The sequence below is a fragment of the Halichoerus grypus genome, chromosome 4 (genome assembly GCF_964656455.1).
Source record: "Halichoerus grypus chromosome 4, mHalGry1.hap1.1, whole genome shotgun sequence".
In the NCBI taxonomy this organism is placed as follows: Eukaryota; Metazoa; Chordata; class Mammalia; order Carnivora; family Phocidae; genus Halichoerus; species Halichoerus grypus.
Genome location: NC_135715.1, coordinates 68357461 through 68372078, shown reverse-complemented (window position 1 = coordinate 68372078; position 14618 = coordinate 68357461). Strand labels below are relative to the sequence as shown.

The following is a 14618-nucleotide window of genomic DNA, read 5'->3' as shown; positions in this document are numbered from 1 at the left end:
TGGTATAAGTGCTTAGTATAAATTGCTCAGTACAGTTGACCAAAGATCCATGCTTACATTCTAGCAGGGGAAGATTAGTAGAGAGTAAACATAATAACTTTATTGTGTTAGAGGGTGTTAAGAGTACAGAGAAGAAAAAGTGGAATGGGGATATAAGAGAGATAGGGGACAGTGCAGATTGTAGTAATATAGGCCAATTCAACTTGCTAACAAGAAAAGTTTTAATTTACTTTATGTGCCCACTTGAAAAGAGAATTTAGTTTTTAAAAAGACTTAGGAAAAAAACTAAATTTGTGATTTTTAAAGTTTCCCTATTATGTTAAATTAAATGTGATTCATTGCTTGTTGGTTTGTTGCTAAATATGATAGAATAAAATGGGTACTTTTTTGAAAAGAATGAAACTTCCTCATAAAGCTATAAAGCTACATTAGGGAACAGAAAAAGCTTTTAAGTTATTTCATTGTAATAATGATTATAAATGTCTATATTAAAAGGCTTGATAGCTCTGAAATGGATCACAGTGAAAATGAAGATTACACAATGTCTTCACCTTTGCCAGGAAAAAAAAGTGACAAGAGAGACGACTCTGATCTTGTAAGGGTGAGATATTTGGTTTGATTTTATAATAATTATAATAATAATGATAAAAATAATTTTACTGTATAAATAATAATTTTTACACTGAAACCAGTTAATATTATTCTCAAATTTGACATTTGATTTTCTTTTAATGGTTTTAATCACCAATTTGGGTTTATAATTATCCTCTACCATGTAATTTAAACATATTGATTCTCTTGTATTTCTTGTCATTCTAATAAGTGATCTTTATTCTGTAGATCTTTGAAACCAAAATGCCAGTCCCATACTCAGAACTGCTTGGGTTTTTTGTTGTTGTTGTTGTTCTTGTTTTTAAAACACAGTAAGCTTAAACTTAGCGTTGGAGGGGGGAGGTAGAGTAAGAGTCCTTAAAGGTTCCTCCATTTTAGATGATTTCTTGAGCCTTTCATTACTAAATAAGCTTCTAGTAAGGAAATGCTACTAGTAGGAAATGCTACAGTCTTCATAAAGGCCGCCTTTAGTTTTTAGATTTTAATAACAATGATAACTTGTATGATAGAAACAATTTATAAATGTCATTTAAAGACAGATTTGTTTTAGTGCAGATATAGAATACTGTTATGTATTCCAACACCACCTGATAGCCTTAATAATTGGACACATTTTGGCTTTCTAGGTTAGCTTTAAACATTTCTTGAATAATCAGTGAGGCTGTCTGAATCAGTTTCTTTATCTCTAAAATGTGGCTCCTTAGCTGGTAAGGTTTATCAGAATAAATGAATTAGCCTAAGTTAATTGGTGTTGCTGCTGTTTTATTATTATAAAGATCAATATTTTCGATTAATAATTAAAGTAAAAGTTAATGCATTTGAACCTACTCTGTTAGTAGAGGTGGAAGGTTATTAATAAAATACTTTTGCTTTCGCTGAAATATTACTGCCCTTCTTGTCTTCCACTGGCCCAACATTACATATCCCAAAAAGTTTAAATGATTTTCAGTTGTTTTCAAGTTTCTCCAGTAATTTGTTTTACCAGGTTTTTCTTCCACTTAAAAAATTATAATTCTAAAATTCTTACTAAATCCTTACTATTTATACTGTAAATTCTGATTTTTATTGGCTGTTTAAAAATTTTGCCCAAGCAGAATTAAAAATTGATCGCTTAGCCAGAAAGGAATCCTGTTATCTGGATTTATAGAAGAGAACCTTGATTGGAAAAGGTATTTATGTCTTCTAGTCCTACTTCTCACTTAATGCAGAAATTCCTTCATTAGCATTTATGAGAGTTGGTTAGCACATGCTTGAAAATGCCTTAGGTGGAGAGCTTATAATTTCTCCTATTTATTGGAAACATCAACTAGGCCACCCATACCCACATCCTGTCCTGCTCCCTTATCCCCACATCCTCCCAAAACTGGGAAACGTGGTTGTGATGAACTCTTAATGTTTTGTTATCCTATAAATTCTATGTCTAGTTCTACCTTTTAGAGCAATGAAGAACAAAGTCTCTATATTTCATAGAAAAGTTTTGAAATTCTGAGCTTTTGAAATTGATTTGTATAATTATAATGGAGGCCTTTGGCTTCCTTTTGTGTAACATTGCATCCATTTTCAGAAATACTTCAAGAACCTTATCAACTGAAATATCCTCAAAGAGGTTAGCATTATGAGACAGAAGTTCAATTTAAAGACCAGTAGATTATAGTGAAAGAGTACTGTCTTTGCATATGCTACCACTTTGACGTTAAAATTTCACCACACGGGAATTATTTTCCATATACATTTATATTCAAATATTTAGTTTTACAGATAATATATTTTCCCTGTTTCCTGCTTCAAACCTCAGTTTTATACTCCCTCTGTTCTTAAGACAGTGCAGTGCAAAATGAAAAAGAAACTAGAGAAGGTAGTGCTTCAACAAACTAGATTATTTATAGTATTCTCAAGAAAGCAGACATAGAATATCCTATTAACCACCAACCTTTTCCAGGGCATAAAGGAATTCAACTACCTTACACATTTTTGGACAGCAAAATGAATTGTAACATTTTAAATTGGAGGTGATAATTTTAAATTTAGTTTTAGTTCAGTATTTCCCTTATCTATGCATCTCTGAGTAACAACAATTAATTATTAATTTATGTACAAAACTCTAAATAAACATTAACAAATTAAAACCAGTCACTTACAGGTCTGTTTTTCCTGGAATGTAAGGATAATTTAATGCTAAGAAATCTTTTAATATAATATAGCAAATCAGTATACCAAATAAGAATACTAACAAGATAATCTCAGGTCATGTCAGGAAGACATAAATACAATTTAAAATCCATTCTTGATACATATGAACTCTTAATAAACTAATACCAGCAGGATACTTCCTTAACATGCTAAAAGTTTTATCTGTTTAAATCAGTAGTTATTCATTCAGTTACTCTTAAGTTATTCTTCATAAAGGCAAAATGCTTGAAGCATTTTTATTGAAAATCGGCAAAACAAGCAACCTCTTGTCTTCACTATTATTTAAGATTGTTCTAGAATGTTTGACAAATTCAGGAAGATGTGAAACAGTCAAACATATGACAGTGAAAAAGAAGAGACATTCATTTGTTTTGTACTCTTAGAAAAATAAGAGAACAATTGAAAAACTAAGAATTTAGCATGGTAGCCATATAAATAGATGTATGTATGTGCATAACTAACTTTATTTTGTTAATTTTTCTTTATATCAAGTATACACTTGGGTGAAAGGAGATTTGCTTCACCATAATAACCACTACAACAACAAAAATATGTAGGTAGGTAGACAGACAGACAGACACATCCATCGATCTAAAACTTCCTTAAAAAAGAAGTCGGGGGAAACTATGTGGAGATGTCCAAATTGAGAGACATACAAGACTTGAAGAGAAAGAAGGCATACCATGTTCTGTAATGGGAAAAATAAATAAGAAAAGATAACCATTCTTTCTAAATGAATATATATGTAATTTTAAAATTCCAGTGTGATTTTAAGTCCATGTAGAAGAATAAATAAATATAAAAAAGAGGAGTAATAATAAGATCAGCCCAGGCAGACACAAATGTATTTATTTATAATTAGTAAAATATTATGCTGCTGTTACAATAGCTCAGAAACATTATTAATTTTTAAAACATAATACAAAATAAAGGAAGCATTATAAGTCAGTGGTTTTTTTAAATGATTGGAATACTCTTTGGGGGGTGGATAGGAAAAACAGTTTAAAACTTCATCTCAAATCCTATTAAGATACAATAATGTCTTAGTCTGCTCAGGCTGCCATAACAAAATACCATAGACTGGGTGGCTTAAACAACAGAAATTAATTTTCTCACCATTTTGAAGGTTGGGAATTCCAAGATCAAAGTGCTGGCCAATTTGCTTCCTGGTGAGAGCTCTCTTCCTGGTTTGCAGATGGCCACCTCACTGTGTCCTCACATGGTAGAGAGAGACAGAGAGATCTCTCTGGTGTCTCTTCCCATAAGGGACTAATTCTATAATGAGGGCCCCACCCACCCTCATGACCTCATCTCAACTGAAGTATCTTCCCAAAGACCTTTTCTTCAAATACCATAACATTAGGGGTTATAGCTTCAACATGTGAATTTTGTGTGGGCACAATTCAGTCCATAACAAATAGAACTAAAATTTAAATATACACAAGAATGTAGATTAAAATACTAAGACTCCAGTATGCAAATGGGCGAAGAACATAATACCAGTGGCATAATTAGGGAGTTTGTAGACAGGAAACAAAATGACTATTAAACTAATCAGATCATTTTTGTTGTTTTCTACCACTGATTTTTAAGAATGTAAATTGGCATAAACTTTTTGGAAATAAAATTTACATTTATTTATGGGTTTTATACATGTATGTGTATGGAGAAGCTATAAGGGTTCATACTGTTCTTGATTTCTTTGGAGAATTTCCTCAGTTTGCATCTTCTGCTCAGTGCCTAAATTCTCTGAATTCTCTGAAAAATAAGAGAACAATTGAGTCTGAATGTAGACTAGGCTTTTATTTTAAATTTGAGTACCAATTAAATAATTTAAATTGTTTTTTTGTTTTTAATTGTACATGAAAAGAAGCAGTATCTTTGATTCAGAAGTGTTTTCAAAATTTTTAATAAGTGATGAATATGTTTAACTTTTGTATCTTGCAACCTCTGTTTATAAAATAAAAGTTTTTTATGGTGTCTAAGCATGATATATAACATAGTTGATATTTTATGTCTTAAACACTGTGTAGTAAAATTAGAATTACTTAAATTGACTATCAAAGCAGATCCATTATACTTTAGTATAGTTATCCATTGTTCAAGGAATTTAGAAATTTTTTAAATGAAATAAATAGCTCTTCATTAAAATGTATAATTTAATAAAATACTGATCTTGAAAGGTTTCCATTTGAAGCTCTCTAGCTTAAGTAAAAATAAAAATTTATCCTCTTACCCTGGATAATTTTTTTAGTTAAAATACAAGTAGTTACGGTTCTTATGTGCTTAAGAACTCTACATTTTATTTAAGCACATTTTTATGACAAAGTGGATAGCATGTTTTTTGTTTTATTTTTCAAAATATGCACACTTACAATTTTATGTTTGAAATTGTGGTTTTTATTCCTAGTCTGAATTGGACAAACCTAGAAGCCGGAAAAAAGCACCTGTCACAGATTCAGAAGAAAAATTAGGTATGGATGACCTCACTAAGTTGGTACAGGAACAGAAACCTAAAGGTAGTCAGCGTGGACGGAAGAGAGGCCATACGGCTTCAGAATCAGATGAACAGCAGTGGCCTGAAGAAAAGAGGCTCAAAGAAGATATATTAGAAAATGAGGATGAACAGAATAGTCCACCAAAGAAAGGTAAAAGAGGCCGACCACCTAAACCTCTTGGTGGAGGTACACCAAAAGAAGAGCCAACAATGAAGACTTCTAAAAAAGGAACCAAAAAAAAATCTGGACCTTCAGCACCAGAAGAAGAGGAAGAAGAAGAAAGACAAAGTGGAAATACAGAACAGAAGTCAAAGAGCAAACAACACCGAACATCAAGGAGAGCACAACAGAGGTAAGTACGTGCAACTCTAAACTGCATATGTTTCGTAACTATGTTGTAAATCATAATTTGATGCTATGCACATTTGGGTCTTCTCCAAAGCAGAGCAGAATCTCCTGAAACTAGTGCAGTTGAATCCACACAATCCACACCACAGAAAGGACGAGGAAGACCATCAAAAACGCCATCACCATCACAACCAAAAAAAAATGTGTAAGTTGTAAATAATATTAAATTTCAAACCAGTTTCAAATTATTTTGCAAAAGTTCATAAATTTTTAAATATACATAGGGCTATATTTAAAATCTCATATATTTACTCCCATTACACTAGGTAAGATAAAATTTTTATAAACTTACCTAGGTGATTGATATCCCAATTAACTCTCTGATAATATTTGTACATTTTTTACAGGTTTTAGGCAAATATTTTTAAATGAATAACATATAGTTTATCATTTCCAATACAGACTTTATAGTACCTAAAGAGATGAGAAGGTATTTTTAAATAATCCTATCTTACTGACCAGGTTGCCTTGTCATTCCACACTATAGTTTTTCTTAATGTCTTTCCTCAGCAACTTAAAAAAAAATAGTTTTTACATTTTTGCTTTTATTCTTTGAATTGTGTAGGAAAGTAACAGGCATTATTTTTCTTTAAATTATATCCACTGAAATTATCACATGTAGATCTGAAGTTTTTGATGTTTTGAATTTTTCTTTTCTAATCAAATTAACACTCCATACCTACATATAAATAGTTTTAGAAGTTCACACAAACATATGTTTATAAGAAGTTACAATAACAAATCTGTACCTAAGATTATTAAAGTAGCAGGAACATCAGTACTGTAATTTGTATATTTTGCCCTTTTTTTCTCAGTTATTTAAGTGGAACTAAAATAGCATGTCTTCCATTAGTCAGAAATTCTGCAGTTTTCCTGAGAGTAATCCCATTACATAATTACATCAGTGCATTGGCTTTTCAGACTTGCCAGTGTGCCTTGGCTAAATACTTATCTTAGAAGTATTTCCTATTCCTGTGTATTCCACAGGAAGAGGAAAAGTTGCCTGGGTGTCTAGCTACTTCATGCCTTCTTCCATTTAATTTTTTCCTCGGGTAAAAAAGTAAAGGTAAGTATATTTTTGTGATAGCTTTGTAAATGTGTTTGGATTCAATTATGGAAAATAACTGTTTTTTAAACAAATTCTTAAGGAATATTAAATTTCCAGAATTAATTTTATAATGAGGAAATAACAGAAATATCATTCAGGCTCATAACTGTAATTTGTTTATATTTGGGCATCAAAAAATTAAGGACTTAAATGATTATCATGTCATTTCCTCATACGAATGTTCTAAACCAAACAAGTATTTCTTTTAAAAATCAGTGCAAAAAAACTCTATATTCTGTCTTAACAGTGTATCTTCCCTTCACGGGGAACCTCTTTTTTTTTTAGAACTAGTAGAATAACATATGTTATGATCTGCCTGTTTTTCTTGTTCTGACCTCAGTGGAATTGAGAAAAACTGAATCAAGTAAAAAAAATTACTTGGTTTGAGTGTGGATTAAACAATACTTTGGATTACCTAAGAGAAGTGATAAGCTGTAGTCTTAATTTTAAAAAAAAGTTACCATATAGAGAATAAGGTGATGGTTGCCAGAGGGTAGTGGGGGTGGGAGTATGAGCAAAATGGGTGAAGGGGAGTGGGAGATACGGGCTTCCAGTTTGGGAATGCATAAGCACGGTGTAGGGAATATGGTCAGTGATATTGTAGTAGCATTGCATGGTGATAGATGGTAGCTACGCTTGGGGTGAGCATAGCATAATGTATAAATAAGTTGAATCACTACTCCTGAAACTAAGGTAACGTGTGTCAACTGTACTCAAATAAAAAAAAAGTTTTTAATGAAAGAATATATATGCAGATAGAAAAATATCGAGAGGGATACATTTGATTAAATGGTGGTATCTATTACATATATTTCATTGCCTCCTGTGTTTCAGAGAGTATGAGGTGCTGGGGGATGTGGTGGCACAGAATAGACATGATTCTTGTCCTTATGGGATTTACCATCTAAATGGGCATGTATTGCATAATCACACTTAAATATGGAATTCTAAATTGTGATATGTGCCCTGATGAAAATTTAGGGTACTGTAAGAGAAAGTAATGGAAGGGCTAGGGAATTGGAAAGTTTTCTCTTTGGAAAGTGACAGTTGATTTCTTGAGAATAGTAGGAGTTAGGCTGATGGAAAACAGGAAGAAGAACACAATTGGAGGGAATATTGGATTTGAAGGTTCCAAAGTAGGAAAAATCTTGGCCAATTCAGAGAGTTGAAGGAAGGCAAGAATTTGCCAGTGTAGTTGTGAGGAATTGGGGAGTAGAAAGAAAGGAGAATGGACAGGTACCCCAGGACTGTCTGCAGGGCCTTAAATACTATATTAAGGAGGATTATGGAATTTCTCTCAGTATAGCAGGGAGTTACCGAGGGGGAATGAGTGACATCAGCTATTTTTACATTTTAGAGAAGAGGTAAAGAGATGAGAATGGTTTGGAAATGTAGAAGCAATAGAGGTGGAGAGAAGTGAATAGGATTTGAGATTTCTTTGTAAGAATTATGGGGCCAGATGAAGAGTGGTACAGTAGTAAGAAGGACTCCAAATTTTCTGTTTTGAGAAGCTCAGGAGATACAGATGCCATTTACTGAGTTGGGAAAGATAAAAGGAAGAGCAGACTTTGGTTTATGTTTTAAAATCCTTTATGGTATTGGTCTCAGTCACACATGATTTTGTTACTTGGTCAGTGTTTATAGGTGAGATTCTAGGATTAAACATTGGTTTAGGGTTTAGAATAAGAAAAATATTTCTTGTTTTGTAAGGTAATGAAGGATAAAAATGATAATAAATGAGAATTTATGAAATATTTAAAGCATTTCTACTACTTAAAGATCAGAATGTTCATTTTATTTTATATCTGTTTTACTCTAGCCGTGTAGGACGCTCCAAACAAGCAGCTACTAAAGAAAATGATTCAAGTGAAGAAGTAGATGTGTTTCAGGGTAGCTCTCCTGTCAATGATGATATTCCACAGGAAGAAACAGAGGAAGAGGAAGTTTCTACAGTAAATGTATGTGTTTATTAAAGTACCATGTGTGATAGTATAGAATATAGAATAGAGTTGGTAAATATTTGGTAAGATACATATAGCACTTGCTCTTACTTATAAGTCTAAGTATTTATTTGCTTTTCTTCATTAGTTTGTAGAGTTGTTTCATCTACCAGCTTGAATAATTAGAGAGCATCCTTTATGGAATACTGAGACTCTAAGTGAGAATAATAGCTGTAGCCTCGTGAAAGTGTAAATATCAAGTTGAAAGCTGAATGTAGAGAAGAACAGGTAGCTGTCTGATATTGACACTTCAGGCATTTAAGTTGTACCTTGATTTTAGAGCACTGTTATATGTTAAATAGACTGTGGTTTATGTTTCTTAACTTTTTTCTTTGAGTTTCACAGTAGAAACTAGAAGTTAACCATATAGGATAAAATCACGTCTTTGAAATTTATAAAATTGGTAATAGACCTTTCTTTTACAAAAGTAGGAATGTGATTCTTCCTGAGATAATTTTTTTTAAGAATGGCTTTGTCAGTTAACACATCTTGAGTATTTCTCGTTGGAAGAAATACAGTTAACACATTTAAGTAAGGTGTATTCTCTTGATGATACACTAATGCTGAGTCTTTGAATCAGTACAGCCAGCCATCTTTGTTTGAGAAACCTGTGTTCTGAGATGTAGTCCCAGAGTTGACCCCCACCCCTCTGTGCTATTTAACATAATCAGCACTTATGATTGGACCAGGGTTGTGAAGGGGTTAAGACCACAGAAAAATATCTGAACTGTGTGGTCTCAAACTTGTTGGGCTTGTTTCTTAAAGTATTTGTTTATTGTTTTGAATATAAAAATAAGGCTAAAGAGTTCTGTCTTCATCAAAACAAAACAAAAACAAAAACTGCACCATAAATTTAATTAAAATCCTGTTCTGTTTATATTCCTCTTTATACTGGTCTTTTTTAAACTAAAGTGTTATGCTTTCATTAGTACTTGCCAGTAAGTTGTAATATGTCTGAATTTCAGATTATCTCTATGTATTTAATGATTGTTATCCACATTCAATAACTGTTTTCCCAGAAAGACAACTGTAAGCCTAAGTTCATAAGGATCAAATGTTTTCTTTTACCACAGAAACATAAGTGAAAAAATATTTGCAATTGTTTTTCTTGCTCTTGACGTTGATTTCTGTTCATTTCTCTTTAAAATTATTGAATAGAAAAGTAAAATAGTTTTTTCTTTCTCTATTGTGGGAAAAGTTGTCTGCTGTGTCTAGTATTTTAATTAAGCATCTGGTAATTTTTCTTTTAAGGTACGGCGGCGAAGTTCTAAAAGAGAAAGGCGATGAACAAATGTAATTAATAACTTTCTATGTGAAAGCTTTGAGAAGAAGCATTTTTTTGTCAAGCTTGAGGCTAAGTAAAGCCTTTGATGCACAAAGCGGGACTGCCAGAGAGTGGACAGTTGGAACTTCCTTTGATGACCTCATGTGTTTTGTGGTCACAGCGCTTTAGCCATACGCGTGGTGATAACATTGACTATGGAGTCTTGTGGAAGTGTGATGTCCGATGGCTATGTAGACATAAACTAAAGAAGAAACTTGTAAATATATTTTTTCTCTTTTTTTCTTTCTTTTTTTCTCTTTCTTTCTTTCTTTCTTTCTTTCTTTCTTTCTTTCTTTCTTTCTTTCTTTCTTTCTTTTTCTTCTTTCTTTCTTTAATGTTTCTGACTTCTAAAGTGCTTGTATAGCTTTTATCTGCGGCTTTAAACTGACAGTACCCAACTGTTTATTGGATCTATTGATTTGGAAAGAGTTTGTTAGGATAGATCTTAAGCAGTAATCTGTCAGTGTTAGTATTTGTATTCTCTGCAATTTTACTGTGAAAAATTTTTTTCAACAAATGGTGTCATTTTCTTGATGTCATTGTTTGTTGGAGAGTTAAATGGTCTCTTTCCCTTGTGTATCTTACCTAGTGTTTACTCCTAGGCACCCTTAATCTTCAGAGGTGCTATATTGTCTGCCATTACACCTGAATGGTGCCTCCGATGGGAGGACACCATGCAAATTGTGAAATAATCCTGAAGTTTGATTATTTTACACCTCAGTATTGGTCTCAGAATTTTCTGGCCTTTCATGGCAATGAAAATTTTAAGAAAAGAGAGATTTAAAATATTTTAATTTTAAAGAGTGTGTTATAAAATAATGTACTGAATTCTTTATCCCATTTTATCATCATCCCTTTTCAGTTTTTATTAATCTACTGTATCAATAAAATTCTGTAATTTGAATTAGTTTTTAATAGTCTAGAATGTTATTGTGTATAGATATTTCCTCTTGAACATTATGTTCAGAAGATGCAAATTATTACACTATAATATAAAATCTGATATATACACATAGAAAAGTTCCAGTTCTCCCTAACAGTGTAAAGTTAATCAGAAAGAAAAAATTTTATTGATGCAGTGTGTCTTTATAAAGCTGTTCTTGAAAGCAAGTGTTTTGTATTTTATAGTGAGTTGCATGTTTATGAAAAAGTGCTGAAAATGGGATGTGCTCTTTTCTGTAAATTCATATTTAGCCATAGTATATGATAGATTGCCCCATAACATAGTTTTTCATCAAGAGTTTATTATTGTACTTTATTTTGGAGCCAAAAACTTGTTCTTGGGGGGGGGAAGGACAGGGTGGGAGTGATATATCCAACTATCTGAGCTACTGTAGGTATCACAATCTTATAAATTTTGAATGAAATTCCACTTCATCTAGATTGGGAGAAGTGGAAATTTATTTGGATTTAGAGCAGTTCTTTTTTTTTTTTCATCGTAATCTGCAAAATATAGGAACAAATTACTTAAGTCAGTATCCTTTATACAGTTTTGTAAACTGTATTTTGAACCAAAACATAAAAGTTACTACTTAATGCTTGCCTAAATTCACTGTAGTATTTCAGGTGCTGTTCTTTTGTTTTTTCCACAGTTAACATCGGAAAAGAAAATCATATCCTAACTTATTAAATTTATCACATTGAATAATGGAGCATTTTCATATAATACACCATTATGTTTAAGGTATATTTCCAAGATTGGTTATAATAGATGGGGGATATAATAAAGAAACTATTTTGGAAAATGACATTTTACTATTTTCCAATGTATATCACAATTGATGTGATTATTTTTCTTTTAAAGATTTCTTCATGTTTATGAAACGGCCTTTAATTTAAAAAAAAAAAATGTTTTGAATTGTGTCTTAATCTCTCAATATTCTTCATTCTTCATCAAGCAAGATACTGACACCAGTGATTATGGGAGGCTGCTGTATACAGGGCAGCTAATGTTGGACCAAGATGCATTGGTTTTTAACCGTTTGATGAGCTCAGTTCTCCCAAACACGCTATTTGTATCTCAGCAGTACAAAGGCATGTTTTTAAATCTATAAAATAAAGAATAAGGGATAGCTTTGTATTTTTGTCATTGACTAAATTGCACCGGAAATGTTTATGGAAGTATATCTTTAAGACCATTTTATAAAACATAATGAAAACATGATTGTGGAGGATTTTTATTTGCATGATCATAGTTAACCAAATTTCATTGCACATTAATTCTGTATCAGTTCACAAAAAATGTGCATTGTAGATTTTGTTTAATGCCAATAAGTCTGTGATTTTACAACTTGTCTGTTCACTTTTTGGGAGGATTATGATGTAAATTTTCCATTTTTCTGTAGAAAAATAGGTGCAATAATGATCAAAGTTTTGATGTCCTGAGTCTTCATCTTAGGGGATTATTTTATTATGTTTAAACTTAACATTTCATATGCTAACATTTGGAGAGCCACATACTATAACTAAAGTAAAATTAAGTATGTTATACAACAGTAATTGCTAACAGTGGTTAGCAAAGTCTTCAGTGATAATGTTCATTTTGAAAAATATGTACTGTATAAAATTAAGGAAATATTCAACTCACTGTAACAAGTTCCATTATGAAAATCTTATGAGTCTTCAGTGAGGTTATCTTGCTGCACTCTGTAGCAAGTTCATTTAATCTACATTATAATAAGATTTCTTGCTGCGGTGCAACAGGAAGCTTTTTTTCAGTGATCTCCACTGTATATGTAAATTACAAATGTGGCTGTAAAACTTGTTCCAGGTATTAAAGGTTACATTACTTTCTGTATCTTCTTACAACTTGTAAGTTTGATTTTTCAGATTTCCTTTTGCCCACTTGAAGATTGTCAGGAATTTAAGAATTTGTTTAACTTAGGTGTATCTCGCCTACCACATAGTATTATGTCACCATAATGAACAATTGGTATTTAGATAGATAACCAATTTCAGACACATTTTTGGATTTTCTGTGAAGCTGAATAAACATGAAAGCTAATATGTAATTGTATTATTTTATTTATGTGTATTAATATATATATTTAAATATGTTTACTAAATGAAGAAAGGCACATTTTGATGATTTTTGATTTTGGAGCCTTTGTTGCATGAAAAGGAAATGTATTTCCTAGTAACATTTTTTCAAGCTTTTTGTTTAAACTTCTTATGTAAAATTTTGGCTAACAGATTGCTAAGTACTATTTAAGTTAAAGGATTGCATAACTGGAGAAAATAAATGTATCCTATAAACTTTAAAAGTAAGCACTGAATATAAGTTGCTAGTGGCACTTTTATTCATTTGTTCAGCAAATATTTATTGAGTGCTTACTATGTGTTAGGCTAGTTACAGAGAATAAAGTGTGATCTAGATAGAGTAAGTCCCTGCCCTTGCAGAGCTTACGTTCTCCACAAGGGGGTGGGGGAATAAGGAAACAATAATTAAATATATAATATAAATGTCAGATTGTGAGAAGTGTGGTGAAAAGAAAAGGAAAAGCAAGATAGACAGTAGAAATGATTGGAGGAGAAACTATTTTGTATACTTTGGAGCTATGTTACTTAGCACATAAACTATCGGGTTATTATGCCTTTACGATGAAGTTACACTTTTATAATTATAAAATGTCACTTGATATCTGTACAAATACTTCATGCCTACTTTGTCTGATATTAATATAGCCATACCAGTTTTGTTTTGTTTGCATGACAAGCCTTTTTCTGTCCTTTTATTTTCAACCTATTTATATATATCCTTATGTTTAAAATGTATGTTATGTTAACATTTTATACTTTCATCTTGTTCTTTTATCTAGTCTTAGAATCTTTGTTCTTTAGTGTTTAGACTGTTTACTTTTGGTATAATTACTGATGTAGTAGGTTTTAAACCTTGCTATCTTTTTTGCCAGTCTTTTCTTTATTCCTTTATTTGCTCCTTTTCCTAACTTCTTTTGACTCAGTCAGGTACTGTTGACCTTTGAGCAGTGTGGGGATTAAGGGTGCCAACCCCACACAGTTGAAAATCCACATAGAACTTTTGAGTCCCCAAAAACGTAACTACTGATAGCCTACTGTTGACTGAGAGCCTTACCAAAAACATAGTTGATTAATCCATATTTTGTATGTTGTACGTATTAGATACTGTATTCTTAAAGTAAACTAGAGAAAAGAAATTGTTATTAAGAAAATCATAGAGAAGAGTAAATACTTTTACAGCACTCTACTATATCAAAAAAGAATCCAGCTCAAACTCCTGTTGTTCAAGGGTCATCTGTACTTATTATTATTCTATCTCTTCTATTTGCTTTTTAGTTATGCTTGGTTGTATTATTTTTCTGTGGTTACCCTACAGATTATAGTATCTGTGTTGGCTTATTATAGTCTGTGTTATATTAATGCTTTTACTACCTTCGAACAGTTCAAGAACTTTAAAACGGTTCAATTCCATTTGTTGCCTCCCCACTCTTTGTGCTATA

The 14618-nt window shown here is 31.8% G+C and overlaps 1 protein-coding gene across 7 annotated transcripts in view; it reads left to right on the top strand.

Moving 5' to 3' along the window:
• Positions 1-13151, top strand: part of PDS5B (PDS5 cohesin associated factor B) — a 193367-nt gene extending 180216 nt beyond the window's left edge. For 2 of the 7 annotated variants that reach the window (XM_078070471.1, XM_078070472.1), the window contains exons 31-35: positions 496-601; positions 5213-5652; positions 5743-5853; positions 8636-8774; positions 10068-13151. In XM_078070471.1, the coding sequence (XP_077926597.1) occupies positions 496-601; positions 5213-5652; positions 5743-5853; positions 8636-8774; positions 10068-10103 (832 nt within the window). In that variant the 3' untranslated portion in view covers positions 10104-13151. Of the gene's footprint in view, positions 1-495; positions 602-5212; positions 5653-5742; positions 5858-8635; positions 8775-10067 lie in introns of those variants that run through there. The other 5 variants (XM_078070475.1, XM_078070474.1, XM_078070473.1 and 2 more) reach the window with 5 other exon arrangements.
• The last annotated feature ends 1467 nt before the right edge of the window (positions 13152-14618 follow it).